The sequence below is a fragment of the Boleophthalmus pectinirostris genome, unplaced genomic scaffold (assembly GCF_026225935.1).
Source record: "Boleophthalmus pectinirostris isolate CB_2022bp ecotype Guang Dong unplaced genomic scaffold, ASM2622593v1 HiC_scaffold_17, whole genome shotgun sequence".
NCBI lineage: Eukaryota > Metazoa > Chordata > Actinopteri > Gobiiformes > Gobiidae > Boleophthalmus > Boleophthalmus pectinirostris.
In genome coordinates this window covers 32228591-32252903 of record NW_026571115.1, presented here as the reverse complement: position 1 = coordinate 32252903, position 24313 = coordinate 32228591, and the positions used below count along the sequence as shown (strand labels likewise).

Below are 24313 nucleotides of genomic sequence, written 5' to 3'. Positions count from 1 at the left end.
CAGCTGTCTCACGCTCTTACCCAACTCCCCCTCCTCCTCCCAAGCCCCAGGACACATGCAACGAGCCGGGAGGAAAGAGCGAGCGCGAGAGAGAGGCTTCCATTCACAGAAAATCAGCTGTCCACGTACAAGTATTTTTATATGAAGCCCTTTAATCCTGATCCGTTTATCCTCGTTTGTACTACAAGCTCTGGACAAGCTCTGACGTACGAAACGGTGATAATGTTAGGTCAGGTTGTAGGTTAAAAGGCTCTGTACGCCAATTTGTTTTTAATGTTTTTGTGTGTTTCGATGTGTTTAATGTGTTTTAATGTGTTTCTATAAGCTCTTGGGTCCAAATTATTGTCCGATCATCAGGAAATGCACTGTTAGTAGGGCCGGGTATCATTAAGAAGTTGCCGATACGATACATAAGTCGATGCAGTGAGCTTTCAGATCGATATAATATATTTCAAATCGATCCGATACAGTTCAATAAAAAGTAAAGTCTAAATCATGGCTGTGATATTAAGAGTCTTTGTTAAACCACTTCTTGTGCAAAGTTCATATGAAACACACAAATTTTAATCATTAAAACAGTGAAAATGTCAAATGTGTCCCATAAATGAGTTTAATTCCTCTAAACGAGCAACAAAACTAACACTGTAACAAAATAATTTAGTAAAATATACCAAAAAATACTCTTGGCGATACATCGATAAAGCATCATCACATTAAACTGTACGATATATCAATAATTCGGTATTTCTGCATATAGCTGTTGAATAATCAGGATGCTCGGAATTAGGGATGGGCATTCGATGAAATTTTCTTAATCGATCGTCGGAAGAATTAACGATTGATTATCGATTAATCATTAACGTTTTTATATTAAATGATCATCATTATTATTACTATCTGCACTACTAATCTGCATAAATAAATTCAATTTAACGACATAAACCGTAACGACTCTAGAGCCACATCAGCCCGTTTGACATTATAATGTGTTTAATTCAGTTTTGTTCAACTCTCACAGAAATGAAACTTAAAACCGCATCGCTAATTTGCATAAACTAAGTGAAGATAAAACTACAGCTCTTGTGTCGCTGATGTGGTTCAATTTCTGTCGGATTAAAAGACATGACTCAGGTGAATACAGGTTAGTGTGACCAGATTTGTGTTTGTCAAAACCAGGACACCGTACGGGGGGAGGGAGGTGGGGACTCGTCATCGACATTGAGCGACTCTCACCTGGTAAAACTTTTTCCCACTGGACACTGAAACATATGTGCTGCTTTGTACACTGTGCACATGGACTCACACTTGTCCCGAACGGAAAGCGTGGAATTTCTTGTAAAAATCATCGTTAAATACGCATTTGTGCTTCGGTACGTTGCAGACTGACCGAATGTTTGTGTCTCGCTCCTTCTGATGCAGAGACACATGTACACACCTGTTTGGTCACGCTACACACAGCAACCTACATTCATATTGTCGATTAAAATTAACGTAATCGATGAAATTCTTAATGATCAATTATCGATTAATCAACTAATCATGCCCATCCCTACTCGGAATACATAAAAGTAAGTGAGGATTAACTGTTTAAAGAATTTGTTTTGTTTTTTTTATTTTTTTTAAGATAGTAAAAATCAGGCACAGAGCATTCAAGAGTTGGTACAAGAAAGAAAGAAAATTTTTACTGTTGGCGTGCAAATTTTGTGATTCGTTTAAGGGCCTGCATGACGCTATTCTCTGATCTATTTTTAATAAAGTTGTTTCCGCACACTTCATTCACACATTTACCACACAAACCCCGCGTATTTAGGCGGGGTCTCAAACTGAATTCTGAAGTCATATTTACGTTTCCTTTCTAGTGCTGCTTTTCAGAACCGTACGAGATGTTCTGATCATGATCTGGTGACCGTTTTTCGTCCAATACAAACGTAAACACTTGGGAAAAAAATGTCACAAGATCATTTTTCTCATGTGTACACGATCTTGTAGCAATTTTGTCAGGATTCCTCAACTCCAGGTATTTTTCTGAGGAGGTAACAGCATTATAACATGACTCGACGCTCACAAGAATCAATTTCTGATCCAACAACCGTTAAAAAAAAAAAAAAAAAAAAAAGACTGCCTTGAGCTATCGTTTTTATTGCCACATTTCAATATTATGAAAAGAGACTGCTAATTACGCTTCAACTACGGCCTACTTCCGTGACCGTTGCTGCCCCGGGCTAGACTGACGGAAACACGTCGCTAATCACTCACGAACACACAACATGCATAAACAAAAACGGTGAAGAGTCTACAGGCCTGTCACAATAACACATTTTGAAGCAACAGAGACGTACTGAAAGAACCGATAATACTGAAACCACTTTATGCCACGGACACAAAAGCAGGAGTTTTTCAAAGTGCGTTATGTAACTTCTAGAGGCTCTGTCATCTGCTTTTTTCTATGGATATGTCATAGATCTGCCTGGAATGTTCCACAGTATGACTTTAAACAGCTCTACTTTACGTTTATTAAATTACTGGTGGCTTTATAGCTCAAAAATACCTAGAAAAACAGACATTCTGACTCCGAGCGGGGTCGCCTCTCCACAGATCTGCCCTGTAACTTGGTCTGGTTTGGTCTGGTTTGGTCTCCGTGAAGCTAGAAAGGTTTAATGCCATACTGTGGAACATTCCAGACAAACATTTCAGGGACACTCCACCAGAAAAGTTACACAATGCACCTTTAACGAGACAGTATCATTAAAAAAAACACAAAAAAAACACCATGAGCTGCAAACAAATAAATGGCAGAACAATCCAATAATTTTGCAATGTAGTAAGTTATTCTACTTTCTACAACTTAAATCTAATGGTATTGCACAAAAATCGCTAAAAAGTCCCCATTTCTGCAAAGTAAAAGCGTTTTGTGTTGTATTTTTTGTATGAAAAGCAATCTATAAATAAAGTTTGACTGACTGATTGAGTACGTGAAAGCTGGGACCATATATTTTGGAGCTGTGTACTTTTACTTTCAGTCAAAGTCGACATTACATGAGAGCTTTAATTCTGAATAAAAATAATCTAATTCTGAATAAACATGTCAAATGTAAACACTTACTTCCTAATGAAGATGATTATTTGGAATTAAACTTAAATCTGAAGTAAGTGGATGGTTTATTCCACTTTTAAAGCCAAATTAATATATTCCTCGATCATGCAAACGTTTATTCTTCTTAAAAAATAATTCTGGTCGTTCAGCGTGTGCTCGTCGGGTCGCCCTTCAGACGCGATGACACACTGCAAGATCGTGGCCCGGAGCAAACGTTGGTCTTGAGCCAAAACAATTTTTTAACTAAGTGCGCTGGAAGAACTGCAAATCATGAAAAGAGTGGATGGCAGAAAACTTAAAAAATGCAAAAGTGGGCTGAGGTAGAGCAGCCTTTGACTCAGTTTTGGCTTCTTTCTCCCTTCGCCGACACTCTTCCCTCAGACGTAAGCGTAACTCTCGACCTTAATTATCATCAGAACGACTGCGAAAAAAGTTTGGATCGTGTTTGTGTCCGTGGCGTAACGACAAACCGAGATGACAAAAAAATCCGGTAGTTCCTAAAGTCTGTGTTTTCTTCAGGTTGACGTAAATATGTTCGTGTTCCTGTCCAGTCAGAACCCTTCTCGACTCCCAAACGTTGAGTGGAAATAAATAAAGACGATTTAAAGTGTTTTCCAAGTAAACCTCAATTCAGAATTATTATTTCCATGTAAACTCGAAGGAGAATATTTTAATTCAGAACGATTTAATTCACAAAACATCATCTAAACGTGGCCAGTGTCTTGCCAAATGGACACTCAGAGATCAGAAGAGACCAGCTGATGCGCTAGGATAAGAAAACCACGGTAACCAAAGAGGCCGGGGCGATCTGCAAATGGAAAATCCGTTGGTAGTAAACATTAAGTTGACAGATGAGAGGGCAGGTGCAGAGACGGCCTTCCGAAATAGACGAACGGCGTCTCGGGAGGATCTAAATGAATCTGCCGGACACAAAGGGTGATTAATCGAAGTAATTTCACGGGAGAGATCATAACGAAGATACAAACTGGTCTAATTAAAACAGGTTATGGGGGAGATTTGAGCGTAATTATCAAATGACGTCAATTTACACTATAATGAGATTTCAAATAAGAATTATATCAGTGTCTTTAAAAGGGACCGATCTGTTTTATAATGTTGTTTCCTCGTCGAAAACAGACCTAGGGTTGTGTTTTGTTTCATTTACACGTTTAACACAAATACTCCATACTACCATGCATCTTCACTGTGATATCTTTGGATAATTTCAGCCCTGGCATTGCAAATCTCTACTGAACTAAAAGGTAAAAGGAGCTGTAAACTTGAAAACTACTACGAAATGACATCACGAAGTGGAACAGAGCGTTTTGAGCTTTGCAGATGTAATAAAGAGTTACCGTATTTTTCAGACTATAAGGTGCACCGCATTATAAAATCAGAAATCAAATCCGAAACCAAATCTTTTATTCCTTCTTCCATAAGGATTTTAAATGGAAAGTGAATTTGTTACTGTGTCCCTGATGCACTGTGGTTTGAACGTCTGGTGTCTGTCTTTCTTTTTCTTTATTATTTATATTTATATATTGTGCGTGACCAGAGATGTGCAAACTGAATTGCCCTTTGGGATTAATAAAGTTGTTGATTGATTGATTGATTAAAGGCGCATTAAAACAATCAATCAAACGGGCAACACTTGAGACTGAGCCCAAAAGTCCGTGATCCATCGGCAGTTCGTGGCGTAATTCGCCCGGCGTCGCCTCCTTGTCTTGGTGAATGTGAATTATAAATGTCAATGTGGGTGGATAATTTAAGTTTGTTTTGTTGATTTCCTACGAGGACGACTCAAATATACAATGAGTAATAATGCGTTTAATGCAGCTTTGCGCACATTTGTTTACGTTTTACTGAAACGAAACTTAAAACTACATGGCTCATTTGCATAAACTATAAGCTCTGAAAAAACAGCTCGCTCCTTGTGCTCTGATGCCGACTTATTCCGTGAGGCTCCTGACTACCGTAGCCGTAATGCTCTGACAATCCATCAAGCGGCGCGGCTTCGTAGTTTACCAAAGTCGTACTAAAACATTCTGACAGCTTTTTGAGCGCCGTGAAGCACATAAAATCAGTTCGAGGTCAGTAAACACAACTGAAATGAACACTTAAGGCACCCCGGATTATAAGGCGCGCTGTCGATTTTTGAGAAAACTGAAAGTATTTTAAGTGCGTCTTTTAGTCTGAAAAATACAGTACTCAAACATGTGTGAATGAACCAAAACACAACTCCGGGTATTTTTGTGAGACGATAACAACATTACAATGTGACTTAAAGCTCACAAGAGTCAACTTTGTGTCATAGAGGGCGTTTAAAAGTGCAGATTTTCCACAGTATGGCATTAAAATTATTCATCGAAATGAAGACAAGACGACGGCAACCTCAAGGCCAAGCTACAGGTCAGATCTGTGGAGAGACGACCACGCTCAGTAAGATTGTATTCAACGTATTTTTATTTATTATTTTTTTATTTTTTTATTTTATGCTCTTAAAAAGTCAGTTCAATACAGTTCATAGTACAGATACTTGCTCAAAGTAGTATCTTGTTTTACTACCGGTTTTAGTATCTCCAGTACTAAAACTCCAGTATGGATATGTTGTTTAAGCAGCTCTTGAGGTCAAAATAAATCTGCTGTGTAAAGTGTTTAAGTGTCCGATAATCAGGAATCGCACATTTGCATACTAGCTGCTGTTTACAGTGATGACAAAACTCCAAAAGCAGTGAAAAAAGCTCATAAACTTGTCACTGTGATTAATTAAAATGCTCGGAATAACTTTGGATCACTGCAAATAGTAAAGAAAAAGTGAAAAACCGGACTGTCGTTTCAAAGCCGGTGCATTTATTATTTGCCACATCACACGGCCTCGGGTTTATTATTATAGGTTTTATGATCCTTTCCGTGCTACAGGTAGATAAGACTGTAAAAGCTTATGTGAAGAGCCTTCTGGAAAAAAGCAGCTGAAAAATGGAGGACAGTGCTGCTACAAATTTAAACAGAGATGTACCACTCCAGTGTTCAGCTTCGAGACACCACTCTCTTTCACTTATTTCTCCACTGTGACTTATTATTTGTATAAAACTGCTTTTATCGTCGAGACGCAAGCAGCAGCATTGAAATAGGCTGGGTTCAGAACATTCTAGAGTCCCTATAGTTTAAAAGGGCCAGTATTGAGCCATCTTCTATTTTAAAATGTTGTTTCCTCGTCACAAACAGACCTGGTTGGGACGGTACAAGATCTCGAAAGACAAAATTGACACAAGATCATGCACACAGGAAAAAAATGAACTTTTATTTACATTTGGATTGGGCAAAAAAGGGTTATGAGAAGGTGAGTTACAGCTCTTAAAGTTCCAAATAGCTGAACTAAAACAGAAACAAAACTATGAAATAAAATGTTTAAAAATGCGAGACCAAAATTGGAACTTAATCCGTGAAATTTATACATTAGGAATTATGTTAAAATCTCGTTTTGTCTCGTTCTTGCGGACACAATCTCGTTTTTCGTCAAATTCTTGCGAATGAACCCAATCTTGTTTTTTGTCTCCTTCTTGTGAACCCAATCTCGTTTTTCATCTCTCCTTGTGGAACTTTTTTCTCGTCCCTTCCCTAATACCTTGAGATGCGTTGTTTTTTTTTTTTCGTACATTCATTTAACAAACAAACCATCCAGGCTCAATACATCTTTCAAGCAGAAAACACTCCGTTCCACCTTGTGATGTCATGTGGGAATACAAGAAGTGCTCCACCGCATTTTAAAAGCCACACACATCCACTAGAATCATTTGGATCATTTCAGCTCTAGAACTGCCAACCTCTACTGCACTAAAAGTGAAAAATAGCTGTTAACTTCATGACATCACAAGGTGGAACGGAGTGTTTTGAGCTTTGGTGATGCAGACAGACTAATAATGCAGGATTACTCGACACAAAACACAACTCCAGGTCTGTTTTTGAGAAGGTCATGAAATTTTAACATGACTTAAAGTTCACTAAAGTACATTTCGTGTAATGAAGGAACTTGCACGGCGAATTCTACGATTTTTAAGTGTCAGCTTGTAGGTTTGTTGGCCTGGTTTTATGGTTAGTATCTCTAATTACTGGCTCTATCCACGTGAGGTACTGGCACAAAGTTCACAAGCTCTTGAGAAGGTAATACAGCTATTCAACTCTGATTATGACAACACAGCTACATATTTCCCGCAGTAGAAGTACAAGTATCGATGTGGTTGAAGTAAAGAGGTTGCGAGTCGTCTCTTCTTCCTGACTGGGGGCTTTTGTCCGAAAGGCAGAGCTGTTTAGTATTGGTGTCAGGAGACGGCCAATGGAAGCTGCAACCTACAAATCAAAAGGTCTAAACCGAATTAAACAACAAAGCAGTGAACATAATGACGAAAATATGAACAAAACAAATTTAAAATCACATGTATTCTTTAGAACTGCCGTTAAACAACAAGAGAAAAGTGACGACTAGTGTTGCGTGACCATTTCACACATTCAACCGTGCCCAAAAGTTCTGTTCAAACTGCCTTTTTTAAACCACACATCTGAAGCTTCACCATCAATGTAGTAGTATAGTAATTAGGATTGTGCAAAATTATTGAAATACCGTTTAATGTGATGGTACAGTATTGATATTTTCAGCTGCTGTATCAGTATCGTATTTTTTGGTACATATCACCAAATAATTTTGTGACAGGGCTACAGTTTTGTTGTTTGTCAAGTGGAAAGAAACTCGTTTATGAAGCTAATTTTATGTTTTCAGTGTTTTTATGATTAAAATGTTTGTGTTTCATACTAACTTTGCACAAGAAGTGGTTTAACAAAGACTTTTCAAATCTTAAGAATTAAGACTTTTAGTGTCACTGTCACAATTTAACCGTATCCAATCGTTTTAAAATATATCAAATCGAAACAGAAGCGCACTTTATTGAGATATGTATCATATCGTGGTCTATGTATCGAGGTATGTATCGTATCGACAGCTTCTTTATGATATCCAATCCTATAGTAATAGAAGTAATTAAGGATGTGCAAAAATATATAAATTGCGACATTGTATTGTATAGTTTAATGAGATGATACAGTATTGATATCATGGGCTGCTGTATCGATATATTCCCAAAAGTATTTTTCGTTATATTTATATGTCAAATATGTCAAATGTGTTGCATAAACGAGTTTCCTTCTACTAAACACTGTTTTTATGATTAAAATTGACGTGTTTCATATGAACGTTGCATGAGAAGTGGTTTAACAAAGATTTTTAGTATCACAACCATGATTTCACCTTTATTTTCAATTGAACTGTATCGAACCAATTTGAAATATTTTGAATCAAAAGTGCACTGTATCGTATCATGACTTATGTTTCGAGGTATGTATCGACAACTTCTTAATGATACCCAACCCTAATAGTAATAGTAATACTTCACCATCAGTAAGCAGCCATCATTGTAGTAGTACAGCAATTAGAGGTGTGCAAAAATATCCAAGTATCGATATATCGTATCGTTTAATGTGATGGTACAGTATCGATATCATGGGCTGCTATATCGATATATCACCAAGAGTATTTTTAGTATATTTTACTAAATTATTTTGTTACAGAGCTACAGTTTTGTTGCTTGTTTAGAGGAAGGAAACTTATTTATGCGACACATTTAACATTTTCTCTGTTTTGTTGATTATTCATATTAACATTAATGGTTTAACAGTGGAAGTGGTTTAAGTGGTTTTAAGACTTTTAGTATCACAGAAACGATTTAGCCTTTATTTTCTATTGAACCTTATCAAATCAAGTTGAAATATATTGAATCGAAAGTGTACTGTGTAGAGAATGTATCGTATAGTCAACTTCTTAATGATACCCAGCTCTAATAGTAGTAGTAGGAGTAGTAATAGTAGTAGTTTCTTGCAGGACAAACTATGAGTGCTCCAAAGGCCAGACTTGGCTACAGGCACTTTTTATTCTTGCGTTCACCATATTTCATAAGAAGAACATGTGTCCACGTGAGTAATGGTGCGTTTCAATCAAATGCACAAGCCTGTTCCGTCCTGTTCACCGGCAGCTCCCTTGGGCCCCACATACGCAGCCCTGAAGACAATGTACTATAGCTTTACAAAAAAATGAACACAAGAAAGTGAAGTTGATAAATGTGTAGTTGTATTTAGGCTGCGCGGAGGAAAAAGCGAAATAAAAGACCCATGACAAATAGGCGACTCTCAAGGGTGTTAGTCTAAGTCTTCTATCAAACTTCGCAGTGGATTTTTAAGAATTTTGAACAAGTCTGGATTGAATTTTATAGCTTAATGAATGTAAATGTGTGGAAACGTGTAAAATAAGTAACTCTTACCGTCAACCACAAATAGAGTTGTTGCCAGCAGAGGGCGCATGGACTGAAATTAATGGCGCAATGCTGAATTTTTACTGTTTCCAATTGTTTGTAGTGGGCAAAGAGTTTTTCTCACTTCCTAGTATCATAATTATTTTGAAAAATGAGTTTATAAGTGCGTTTCACAAATAAATAGGGCTGGGTATCGTTAAGAAGTTGCCGATACGATACATATCTCGATACATAGGCCACGATACGATACATAGGCCACGTTACGATAGATATCTTGATACATAGGCCACGTTACGATACATATCTCGATACATAGGCCACGTTACGATACATATCTCGATACATAGGCCACGTTACGATACATATCTCGATACATAGGCTACTTTACGAAACATATCTCGATACATAGGCCACGTTACGATACATATCTCGTTACATATGCCGCGTTACGATAAATAGGCCACGTTACGATAAACATTTCGATACATAGGCCACGTTACGATACATATCTCGATACGATATATTTCAAATCGATTCTATACGGTTCAATAAAAAAATAATGGCTAAAATCATGGTTGTGATACTGAAAGTCTTTGTTAAACCACTTCTTGTGCAAAGTTCATACACAAACATTTTCATCCTCAGAACAGTGAAAATGTCAAATGTGTTGCATAAACGAGTTTCCTTCCTCTAAAAAAGCAACAAAACTGTAGCGCTGTAACAAAATAATTAAGTAAAATATACCAAAAAAACACTCTTGGCATTATATCGATCCCACAGCCCATGGTATTGATACTGTATCATCAAATTTAAAAATAATTCAATATTTTTGCACACCCCGACGACTAGCAGAGCACAATAAAACGCTTTCTAATAAAAAGCATACACCACATAACTCTCATTTGTACTATAAGATCTGTTTACAAATTTTTACAACTCACCCTTATGTAACAGATAATACTCCCTACAACTGTACAATAATTCACCCTTTCCTAATATAATACTCCCTACAACTGTGGAACAACTCACCCTTATGCAACAGATAATACTCCCTACAACTGTGCAAAAACAATAATAAACAAATGATAATTCAATATTTTTGCACACCCCGACGACTTGCAGAGCACTTCCTGATTCGCAGACAATAAAACGGTTTATAATTATAAAAGCATACAGCACAGAACTGTCATTTTTGTTCAACTACATGGAAGGAAAGGAAGGAAAAAAAACAAAACGAGCACTTGAGTAGTTTAAATAAGGCTAAAAGCGAGCAACGACAACTTAAGACTTCGTGGAAAAGGAGGAGCAAAACCTCATGACATGAAAGAGACTGAGGACTGAAAATGAAGGATAAGTCAAACATTTGTGGATGAAACTAAAAAGAAAAAGAAAAAACCTCCAGCTACGTTTTAAAAAATTAATCTAAACAGTGGATACGCAAATTATGGACGCTTTAACCATCTGCGTCGACAAAAAGCACGCACAACTTCACTTAAAAACACATTCTATTTGGATAAATCAAAAAAAATAACAGAAGTCAGACTCACAGATATAAGCCTAATCAAACACAGTCTGATGAGCATTTTGGGCACGACGAGCTTAATTTTAAGAAGTAGAATTTGCATTAATGACGCACTGGCATATGGGAAATACAGGCAGTTGCTGAGGTTAAATTAAAGCAGCACGGGTAATGATTTAGAAAAGTTTTTAAAGAGAAAAGTCCGGTGATTTGTTTAAGGAGACATGACGCAATAATGAGACAGCCATTAGAGTTCTCTCAAATGCTAATGATGTGCTAATTAGGCTCAGTTTAGCAAAGCAATTCCCTTAACGCCGGGGGGCTCCTAAATCGACAAGAAAAGCGAAGTCACGAGTCGTTTGATTTATCCTTACACAATCTGAATTCTTGTAAGTTTTTGCTGGATTGGGTGTCGGTCCTGTGATATCGGTTCAGCTGAGATCCTGGTTGAGCCTTTAATTTGATGTAAAAAGACTAATTACTGGCTGATATAGACGTAGAATCTCTCAATGTTTGAACTTTTATTCATTCAAAGCTTTTCAGTAGTTAGTTGCAAGATAAATAATAATTACAAAACACAATTGGATCCATTTTGTAATAATTTAACTGTGTTTTTAGGAGAAAAAAAGGTCGTTCTCAGTATATTAGTTAATATCATGGTTATGGTTATCATGGTTAATATCAAGTATCGGTTTCAAAATAAGAGTTTGGAATTTATTTTATTATTGTTTTGTTAAATAGAGCAACAGTCCCCAAAATTAAACAGAATTTCAAGCAAGATGTACGAGCACATACATTACGGTGCATCATTTGCCCCAATGTCAGAAATTCAACTTGTACCCAATTTTAAAACATGACAATACCAATTAAAAGTGGAATATTAGTTCAATTGAATAATATCTATTGGGTCCACCAAGCCTCTTAAGTTACATCCTAACGGTGTCCATAAATAGCCTGATTCATCAGACGGTTTCACTTCGTAGAAACCGTCTGACCTCGCAGCATTAGGATTCGTTTGCTTGACGGTAGGAGGGTACTTTTTTTATTTAACCAATCGCTGCTATTTGGTTGTGACGTATGTAATGCACCAAATCCCGTAGAAAGAAGGGTGATAACGTAAATTCAAACATTCTCTTTATTACGGCTTTAAATCCTCGATCTCGGGAATCGTTGCCAACACAGAATGTATGTCTCTTCGCTGATTGGCTGGTGCCCGGACTCGAAATTCGGGGTTTTTTTTGCGAACCGTCTAGCGTAAATTGATTCCTGAACTAGTCACTGGAGAGTGGAGGAACTAGGTGGCGCCAGCCTGACTAGTCCATAAGGCTCTGGTAAAAAAATCAGTTTTTCTCAAATTTAACTTTAAAAATAATATGTATATTTTTGTGTATGTATGTAATGTAAGTATATATGTATGTAAGTTTTTTAAATTATTATTACTTTTTTTTATAAGAATTGCTTGAAGTCCTTGAAGTCCCAAGGAAATGACTTTTGCCATATCTCAGAAACTAATGAAGATAGAGACATAAAACTGGTACCAAATGATCCGCAATGTCCATATTTATATTCAACTTCCATTCATACTATAGGGCTAAAGTAATTATTTTTGATGCCATTGCAGAAAAAAAAAAAAAAAAAGATTTTTCAGCTCAGATTTAAAGCTTGGGCTTGGTGGACCCAGTAAACATCAACAGAATTTCATTAAATCTCTCATGAAAGTTTACCTAGGCAAGTGTAAAAAAATTATACTAGGTACAAATTGATTTCAAAAAATTTCAAAAAGTTGGGCAAATGATGCACCCTACCATACTTGTAAATAATTGTCTATATAATGTTTTAGAGAACCCTTATGTACTTAAATGATAATACTACTAATAATAATACAAACAAAACTAAAACATTCACACAGACAAAAATATAAAATCACCAAAGTGTATAAATTGAAAAGGTGGATATCACAAAGACCGTCGTATAACTCAGAAGCTTAAATACTTTCTTTAAATAAGTAGTAAAAAAAAAAAAAAAAAAAAAGTGACCACATCCTGCTAAATTTATCTTCCTGACCCTGAAAAAGTACCCAATTTTCTCCAAACGCATCATAACATCTCTAAACCAGTTCACACTCACTTCCACTTCAACAAAATCAATCTTGTTGCGAGCAGACGGGTAAACTGTAATACCTGATCCTCCGATTGAGTTTGGAATTTTCATATCGTGACAAGACTAACGTGGACTAGTTTAGTTTTTTTTTACGATGTGTCCTTCACTCCCTGCGCCTCCCAAAATAATTTAAGTGCACGAAAAAGCTTAAGGATTAGGAGCGCACAAAGACGAGATGAGCTTAAAACAGTTATGCGGCTCGAGGGTCAGAAGATTATGGCGGCTGGTGTGGTCGAACTGCGGCGCTCTGGACGAGTTGCCCCGACGGTATTCAGAGAGAAGTCTTTTTTATTTTCATCATGAGGGATTAATAAAGTATATGTTAACCTTATAATAAAAAAGGTTATTTAAATGTAGCACTGCTCTGTGTCATACTTCGACAAAACCGGTCCAACGTCGGAGTCACGGCCGGAGCGTGCAGTCTGAGCGAGCCGTCACTGTCACTTTTATTGTCTCAAGTTTGTGCAGCTTGAGCTTTAATCCCTCGCTTATGCATCAGTGCAAAAGCGCGCACCAAGTCACCGTCTGAACATTCTTTGGACGCCAACGATCGATTATATTTTCATTGAAAGGAATACCTGAGAAATGTGCTTGTATCCGTGGAGAAAGACGAGTTTTATGACTGTTTTTAAACCTTTATTTAACCGGGAGGTCACACTAAAAAAAAAATTCAGAATCTTTTTCAAGAGAGTCCTGGCCAAGGTAGAAGCCAACACTGTGGAACATTCCAGACTAAGCGGCTCTAATAATACTCCCTACAACTGCACAACAACGCGCCCTGATGTAACAGATAATACTCCCTACAACTATACAACAACTTGCCTTTATACAACAGACAATACTCCCTACAACTGTACAACAATTCACCTTTATGTAAAATATAATACTCCCTACAACTGTATAACATTCGCCTTTATGCAACAGATAATACTCCCTACAACTGTACAATAACTCGCCTTTATGCAATATAATACTCCCTACAACTGTACAACTTACCCCTATGTAACAGATAATACTCCCTTACGCCTGTGCAACAGCTTACCCTTATGCAATATAATACTCCCTACAACTGTACAACAACTCACCCTTATGTAACAGATGATACTCCATACAACTGTACAATAACTCACCGATACATAACAGATAATACTCCCTACAACTATACAACTCACCCTTACAGATCAGATAATGATCCCGACAACTGTAGAATAACTCGCCCTTACGTATTATAATACTCCCTACAACTGTACAATAACTCGCCCATATGTAACAGATAATACTCCCTACAACTGTAGAATAACTCGCCCTTACGTATTATAATACTCCCTACAACTGTACAACACCTCACAGTTAAGTAATAGATAATACTCCCTACAACTGCACAATAACTCGCCCTTATGGAACAGATAATACTCCCCACAACTATACAATAACTCACCACTACATAACAGATAATATTCCCTACAACTGTACAATCACCCTTATGTAACAGGTAATACTCCTTACAATTGTACAATAACTCACCCTTATGCAATATAATACTTTATACAACTGTGCAACAACTCGCCCTTATGCAAAAGATAATACTCCCTACAACTGTACAACAAATCGCCCTTACATAATATAATACTTCCTACAACTGTGCAACAACTCACCCTTACGTAATATAATGCTCCTCACAACTGTGCAACTCACCCTTACAAAATATAATAATCCCTACACCTGTACAATAACACGTTTGGAAAATTTTTTAAATATCAACACTAAGCAAAGACGTCCAAACACATTTCAAAATCTTAATCACTCACTTTCAAAACAGAAATCAAATGCAAACACTTTTTAATTGATTTCGTTTCAAAATTTCCCACAGAACATAACAAAACAAAACAAACCATCCGCCTGACAGAACAAGGACAAAACGAATCTGAAACGCGAAATGAAGTCACTGCTCGGAACTCAAGTCAACACCAACCGCGGCGGATTAGTCGGGCAGCGCCGATCCTCGCTGTCAACGCTGCCCTCTATGACGCCGCGTGCTTCCAAACAAAAGGATTAAAATGAATGCACTTAAACCCAGAGGCGGCCCCGGCATCACACGCTGAAACTGCCCTGCCTTCGCTGCTGCTGCTGCCGCGGCAAGGTCAGACAATAACAGTTTAAAGACAATGAGAACTAAATCACAGCTTAAATGTCAATACTCAAAGTGCGTACGACAGGTTTGATCGCAGTTTTCGGATCAGTGAAGTGGCAATTTGTCGGGAAAAATGGAAAATAAAAGTACAAAAATACAGGAGGTAGCGTGAGGTGAGCTCTAAAATGTCCTCAACTCAATTCTACCAAAACGCAAAGACAATTTACACATTTTCAAATAAAAATCAGTAACAAAACCTTTTATTTTATTTAGTCTAACGATATTGCGATATCTTGGGAACGCTTATAAGCCCTTTTGGGTTTTTTGCCTCTTCCGGCCCCTGTTTTTTTTTTTTTATTGTTATGTTACATGTGCAAAATAAATAAATAAATAAAAAAAAAAGTTCACGATACGGTGGGGAGGCTCACGATTAGGGATGTAACGATATCCAAATCTCTCTGTACGACATTTTTACGATATAAATCTCACGGTACGATATTTATTGCGATATTTTGTGGGGGGAAAAGTGTTAATGTGCAACTTTTTTACTCTTAAAATCCCTTGACAAGACTTAAAAGTGCTTAGAACTGTTATTTCTTCTTGTAGTCAACACTAAAATGGAGCAAAGGATCATGGTCTATGTACCTTTGGTCTATGTAGTTTCTTTTTTTAAACTATTGCTGCACCATAACTCTTAATTTAAGCAAAGAGACTCGTATTTCGATATATTGTGATGGTCCACGATATTATTGTGAGAAATTTGATGATCATAACTCGTCATAATCATAATTTAGACATGTTTTGGCCATGGTTTACATTATGGTTGCTAGGTAAACTTTTGGAATTACAGCATTAGTAATTAGTGTCCGACCAGGAAGGAAAATTATAAAACTAAAAAAAAACTAGAGAAGATTTTCAGTCAAATTTTACATATAATGGCGTGAACTTTGTTTTTAGTCAAATGAGTACTGCGCTACTTTTGGATTTTCACGTAGTAATACAGGAAGTGCTTCACAGTTTGTTTGTTTTTTATTCCACACACTTTCACTAGAATCGTTTGGATAATTTTAGCTCTGAAATTTCCCGTCTCTTCTAAACGCAACTCAACACTAAGTAACAGATAATACTCCCTACAATTGCACAACAACTCAACACTAAGTAACAGATAATACTCTCTACAACTGTATAACAACTCAACCTTACATAATATAATACTCCCTACATCTGTACAACGATTCACCCTCATGGAACAGATAATACTCCCTACAACTGTACAACAAATCCCCTCATGGAACAGATAATACTCCCTACAACTGTACAACAACTCAACCCTATGTAACAAATAATCCCTACAGCTGCACAACAAGTCGCCCTTAGGTAATATAATACTCCCTACAAATGTACAACTAATCTCCCTCATGGAACAGATAATACTCTCTACAACTGCACAACAAATCCCTCTTATGGAACAGAAAATACTCCCTACAACTGTACAACAACTCACCCTTATGATACAGATAATACTCCCTACAACTGTACAACAAGTCACCCTTATGGAACAGATAATACTCCCTACAACTGTACAACAACTCACCCTTATGATACAGATAATACTCCCTACAATTCTACAAAAAACATGCTTATGCAGCAGATAATACTCCCTACAACTGCACAACAACAACTCAACACAGTATCATCTTTTAAATCACTTCTTAAATCCCATTTTTATCGTTGGTTGGCCTTCCTTTAACAGTTTTTTTAGATTTTTTATTTTTATTTTATGCTTTATTTATTTTTATTTTATTTATTTTTATTTATTTATTATAATTTATTGGATTGATTGCATCATTTTCCGTTTCTGTATGCTGTGTTTATGCTTTTTGTATCGTTCATTGCTGCTTGTACAGTACTTTTTTAAACCTTGCTTTTAAAAGTGCAGATAATACTCCCTACAACTGTACATCAACTCACCCCTAACCTTTACATATGGTGAAATCCTTTGCAAATTTACCAACAGGGAGGAATATTTTAAATGGGCTGTTGCAGAGGTGGACGTAAACTTGTCGTAACATTCTGAGGAAACCTATGTTGAAATTCGGTAAAAATCAGCTGGTCAGGATTCAAATTCCAGCTCTACGCCCGAAGTCTCATTACTCACAGTTAACCAGAACCCTAAACCAGACGTGCCGAATCAAAAACATACATTTCACCTTATCATGGCGGTGCAGCACTTCAACCTCAAACGCGATACTTCCAGGAAATTTTTTGCAACTTTCTGGCAGATTGCAAAAAAAAAACCAACCCAAAAAACGATCAGATTACACGACGCATATCGCAGTTCACTTTTGCCGATGTCACCCATTTCTTTCGACATGTTCTGACACAAGTGCAGTCTACAACACAAATATTTTTCTACTCATTTCTTGGTTGGGTTGCGTAGTACTTGTGGTCAATATTTATCATAGTTTTCCATCAGTTAAGTGGCGGTTTGTGATGAAAAGTTGAAAAGAAAAGAACAGAAAAACAGAAAGTGGCGGATATTTACAACGAAAAACCTCTACCTACACTTTGTCAATGGCAAAAATTCGATCCGAAAGGCAATTTATGAGCAAGGAATGCGCTTTTATGACAGATTAAACGTTGATTTAAAGGTGCATTGCGTAACTTTTTTAGTGTAGGGTATGTCTACTTTTTTTTTTTCTTTAAAGAGATGTTATTACAGTACGGCATTAAAACTATATTCAGCTTTTGTTTCATTAGAGGTGGTTTTATTGTTCAGAAATGCCTTGGTAACACTTTATAATAACTACACCTTACTTAGCCTTAATAAAGCATGAACAAAGACTTAATTAATAATAAACAAAGACTTAATTAATAATGATTCACGCTTAGTAACTACTTAATTACTACCTTAATTAGCACTTGCACTTAATTTGCCTGTGCTGTAAATGGTTATTCATAATTATTTCATGCTTAATTACTCATGAACTAACCATTTGAGCATTTATTAATCATTAGTAAGCGATGAGAGAATGATTTACTAATAATGCAATGCAATGATAATTCATGCAGCTGTTATCTGTTAAGTCTTTTTGAGAGCTTTTCTAAAGTGAAGACGATTTATTTTTAAGCATTTACTAAGAGTGAATCATTATTAATAAAATCTTTGTTCATTATTAATTAAGTCTTTGTTCATGCTTTATTAAGGCTAAGTAAGGTGTAGTTATTATAAAGTGTTACCGATGCCTTTTACAAAACATCCCATCCCCCAAGAAAAGTTACACAATGCACCTTAAAGCAAATAACGGCACTGTTTGTCTATCATTTCTTTTATTTGTGATTTTTAAAACAGCAAGTATCTACCTAAGGCCCGCAAAATCAGAAGAATATAAACATTTAATATGATATTGGGCCCAGAGTTACTTTTTACAGAAAAAGTCGGGCCCCGTGGTCAAAAGCGTTAAGAACTCATGGTCTAAATTACACAACTGTAATGATTAGACAAAGTTTGGCCCTTTTAACATTACGGTTGCCAGGTAACGTAATTACCTCTACATACAGCCCAATCAGGAAATAAAATGATAAACTTAACTATGAATTTAAAAATAAAATGTACAAAATTAAGTATGTTTTTGGTCTTTTGCAAAATCTTATCTTATATAATTATTGGGGTGGTCCAAAATTTTTTCTTAAGATTCTCTAGATTAGAACCCTGCATTTGATTCGATATCTGGCCGAAATATTTGGGTCCAAATTTTATACAAATTAGTCAGTATTTAGAGGTTGCTCAAGACACTTAAAAACTGCCCTATACTATAAAATAGGGAACCAAGTAAATAAGGAGTATTCGAATAATTTGTAATTTTATTCTGCAAACAGAAACTGAGACTTGCATAAAAATTACTTAGAAGTCCATAAACAATGCTTAGAAAGTCCCTAAAAAGTAGACTATGAAATAGACATGTCAAACTCAGGACCGAGGGCTGAATTTGGCCCGAGATATAATTATATTTGGCCCGCGAGATCATGTCAAATATGTATCAGAGCTGCCCGCCGGCTACAGATAGACTATAGAGACATTATTTACTTAAAATTTTGTAATTATTTTATATTATGCTTGTTCTGGATTCAATGTTTAAGCAAAACTATTATTAAACATTTATTTTAATTAGAAAAGGTTTAACATTACATATCTCGAAAGAAGAGAAAACATGCAGATGCTTTTCATTAAATATTTAGTTTGGCCCTCGACTTAGTCCCAGTCCCTCCTTTTTCTTCCGAATTTCTTCCTAAATAATGTTTTGGACGCTAAAACCTAACACAAGGTTCTAATCGAGGTTATCTGAAACTTTATTTTTCACCGTGCTTAGATGGACCAGTATGTTAACTACGAGTTCGTGAAAAGTGCTCTAACCTGTCGTACGCACTTTAAAGGTTGTATAGAGGATTTTTTTAAGGGAAGAGAAATACAGCGACAGTCCTTTTACAAATGTTGTGCATGCGTGACACCACCTTCCTCCTCCACAGCTCCCTCCCTCTAGAAATAATTTAGAGACCGACTCCTCAGTTTTTAGATTCTTTGTCTGCTTCAGTCGCGCAATCGCTGAAAGGAATCTCCAAGAATCACCTCAGTTTGGCTTCGGTCTTTTTCCTCTTCCCTTCTTCTTTCAGCGACCTCAAAAACGGACTTTCTTTTACAGCGAACTGGTCGTGGATTCTTGTCCGCCAAGGCAACAAAAAGAAAAAGCCTCTAAGAACCGCTGCATAGTTACCCTAGAAACATAGTTTGATTGACAACCTAACAGCCAATAGAAAATGAGGTAGCCTGGTTTTCTATTGGCTGATGTTTATCTGGCCTCACTACGTCCACAGTTGATAGATTTTCATTCTTTTTTTTTTTTTTGGTCATAATTACAAGGCTGCTGCGTCTCTGTAATGGTATTTTAAACTTTCATTGACAATTTGAAACAAAAAAAAAATCCTCCATACAACCTTTAAGTCCCTCAGGTTACAGAAAGATAACAGAATGCCACCAAGTTCTGTTTCACATCTGTGCATTTGTCGTTTTGCCCGGAGCTTACCTTAAGGATTTCCCCGCGCTTGAAGCTCAGTTCGTCGTCCGCGGTGGCTTTGAAATCGTATTTGGCTACGGCCTCCATGTTGGCGTGTGCGTGCTCGTGTGCGCGTGTGTGGACAAAGTGCTGCGGCTCTGAAGAGAAACAAGCTTCTTCTTCTTCTTCGTCTGCTGCTGCTGCTGCTGCTGATGAGGATGATACGAGTCTCTCCTCCCGTCTGTGACCCGCGGCTCTGGGCGAGGAGCTCACATACAGGTGTCAGCCCGTCACCTGTCAGGACACAATAACACCGTGGTTAATAGGTTATGGAACCAGGGGGATTTTTTTACCTGGCTTAAGTGATTAAGGATGCGGTTGAGTGCTGTTAGGAAGTTAACCCTTCAACACCTAAGCCATTGCCTTTTTTTTTTTTTTTTTTTTTTTTTTTTAAGTTTTGCTGTTAAAACTCCCCCTTTTTCTCTTTAATGAAGTGTTACACATCCTTTTTCTTCAGCACAACCTGTTTATTTCACAATCTGCTGCTGTAGTTGTGTCATATGGCTGCAATTAAAGCTATAGGACCAGAAAAAAATAAAATAAAATTCACACTCTTTCATACAAAACACAAAGGAAACATGTATAAACAACTTTTTGGACATAAAATAAAGCATATTTAGGGCCTTAGCTACAACAGGATATCCCCAGCTTTGACTACCCCAAATTTAAGACTTTTTAAAGACCTTTTTAGGACCACTTAAATCAGGCATGTCCAAACGCGGCCCTCAGACAAATTTTTCTTGGCCCTCAGGCTTCCAGATTAACTGTCTCAACTTACCTTGCATCAATTAAAAATGAACTTTTATAGCGCAAGTTTATTGAAAATCTACCTTGATAAAGCAAATATTTAATATTTAGTGTGTGGTTTAAGGATCTTGGCATGAATAAAGACAATTATTCACTGTATTGAGCACCAGTCTATGGCCCTCGATCAGACCTCTGCTTCGTCTGTGTTTAGATTTGTGGCCCTTGACGAAAAAAGTTTGGACACCCCTGACTTAAATGAAAATTAAGACCAACATCACACCAATTCTGCGGGTGAAAAACACCAGATCCAATTCTAATAATGACCAACCAAGTACCGATACTATATCTAGAATCTAAGGCTACGTTTATATGATGTCAGTCCTAACAGAAGACATGAACGTGGTGCAGCGTCTTCGTTTTTTTATTCCACGTTTAGACGAGCGTTCTCAGGAGGAAATCTGATCTGATATAAACTGGTCCGTGACGCAGACAATTCCTTTCCGCTTCTTCGTGCTTGATAAATCTTAAGAAAGTAAAACATCTCCATCTTGCAGGACCTGCGGGTGGGAGCGGGACCGAAAATTCTGTCCCGCGCAGACCTCTATTACAAATCTCTTTGCTTAAATTAGTAGTTACGGTGATTTTAATGCATTTATTATTCTGTATTATTCTGAATTACTTTGTGTATGAATTGTTCTATATAAATAAACTTGCCTTGCCAAAAACAGAACTACATAGACCATGATCCTTTGGTGTTGTCAGTGCAGACTACATGAAGAAATAATAATAAATAAATAATTCTTTGTATTTTAACAGTACCAAAGGCTTTTCAAGGCCTCAGCGAAAAAAGAGCATGTTCAAACTTTTGTATGCCTCCACAAAATATAACAATAAATATCATATCGGGGGATTTTGATATTGTTACATCCCTAATTTAGTTGATAAGGATAAGAAGTAGTTGTCAGTATAAGCGAGTTTGATGATTTTTTGGCATCCATGTGTAAAACGTCAGATTAAACCCATGATTCACCGGTCCGTCTTTATATAAACACGCCGTTTCCTAGTACTTATTTCTGCATAAATTGTTGTTTTTGCATGAAATTGTTGCTTTTGCGTGATCTCCCGTGCAAGTGGAGTCTTGTGAGTCTTGCGAGCGCAGTTTGGCTCAGATACAAAGAGACGTGGAACAGTTTTGGGAGCTTTGTGACACGCCCCCTTTTCAGTCATCCAATTGATCGGCGGCACGTCTTTAGTCGACCAAATTAAACCACAACAAACATAAATATCCTCCAATAATCACATAAATATTAGTAATAGTAGTAGTAGTAGTTTTTAAATTAGGCTGATTTTAGATTGGTTTAGAGTATGTATGTTAGAGTATTAAAGAAGTCAAAAAGTATATTTTCTAGTATTGTGCAACCCTATTAAAACTTAAACTTGAATTAAACTTAACTAAAATTGATAATCAAATAGGGCTGAGTATCATTAAGTTGCTGATACGATACAAAGGCTACGATACGATGTGTGTTTCTTTTTTTTTTTTGATACAGTGCACTTTCAATTCAATATGATTCGATACGATATATTTCAAGTCGATACGATACGTTCATGTAAAAAAACAAAGGCTAAATCATGGCTGTGATACTAAAAGTCTATTGAGTCCACTAAGTTTGTGCAAAGTTAATAAGAAAAATGCTCATTTCACTCATCAATATGATGAAAAAGTCAACACAATTGTAGCTCTTATATAAAATAATTTAGTAAAATTCACCTAAAAATACTCTCGGCGATATATCGATGCAGAAGCCCATGATATCTATACATATCAAATTAAACAATATGATGTCGCAACATTTTAATATTTTTGCACACCCCTATAATGCTTGAACAACATTAAAGGAACATAGATCTGAACTCAATAAATAAAATTATATATGATGTTTTTTTCGATACCATGCACTTTCAATTCAATACAATTCGATATGATATATTTCAAAATCGGTTCAATAAGATTCAGTAAAAAACAAATCATAAAATCATCATCATCGCTCACCAAGTTTGTGCAAAGTTAAAATAAACAGCACTGTTTTTATTCATCAAAATGGTGAAAATGTCAACACAATTGTAGCTCTTACACAAAATAATTTAGTAAAATATACCTAAAGATACTCTCCGTGATATATCGATACAGCAGCCCACGATATAAACACTGTATGATCAAATTAAACGATAAGATATCACAAAATTTCAATATTTTTGCACACCCCTATAATGCTTGAAACAACATTACAGGAACATAGATCTGAACTCAGTAAATGAAATTATATATGATATGTTTTTTTCGATACAGTGCACTTTCAATTCAATACGATTCGATACGATACATTTCAAAACCGGTTCGATAAGGTTCAGTAGAAAAACAAAGGCTAAATCATCATCATCGCCCACCAAGTTTGTGCAAACTTAAAATTAAAAACACCATTTTTACTAATCAAAATGGTAAAAATATCAACAGAATTGTAGCTCGTACACAAAATAATTTTGTAAAATACACCTAAAAATACTCTTGGCTACATATCGATACAGCAGCCCGCGATATCGATGCGGTTTCATCAAATTAAACTATACAATATTTCGATATTTTTGCACACCCCTATGTTGTTTGGAACAACATTACAGAAATATAGACCTGAACTCAATAAATAAAATGATATATGATGTTTTTTTTCGATACAGTGCACTTTCAATTCAATATGATTCGATACGATACATTTCAAAATCGGTTCGATAAAGTTCAGTAAAAATCAAAGGCTATCATCATCATCAAAAAAATACTGCTGACAATAAAATATAAATTTTACTTTCCCTGGTTCTGCTACAGGCGCAGAGACATGGCCATGTGCTTCAGTGTATTTTTCTGCATTTTTTCTATTTTTATTGTAATATTTAACTTTGATTTTAGAGGTGAAAACCCATATTTTGTGCTAATTGGTTTGGGGGATGAGTCTTGCAGGATAAAAGAAGACCACTCTCCCTCCCTCAGTCAGTTTAGGCCTGGACCTGCACGTGGAAGGTAACATCCTACAGATTATGAAGCATATTTCTGCTGTTCTATGAAAATATTGTAAATACCTTTTCTTTGTTTGTTGTTTCGCTGTTCTGTATATAGCACTCTTCAAACTTTACTATTTTTGG

At 36.4% G+C, this 24313-nt stretch overlaps 1 protein-coding gene across 2 annotated transcripts in view; it reads right to left on the bottom strand.

Annotated features, from left to right (window-relative positions):
- Positions 1-24313, bottom strand: part of LOC110155075 (growth factor receptor-bound protein 2) — a 135432-nt gene that overhangs the window by 83890 nt on the left and 27229 nt on the right. For both annotated transcript variants that reach the window (XM_055152904.1, XM_020919134.2), the window contains exon 2: positions 20342-20605. In XM_055152904.1, the coding sequence (XP_055008879.1) occupies positions 20342-20419 (78 nt within the window). In that variant the 5' untranslated portion in view covers positions 20420-20605. The remainder of the gene's footprint in view (positions 1-20341; positions 20606-24313) is intronic.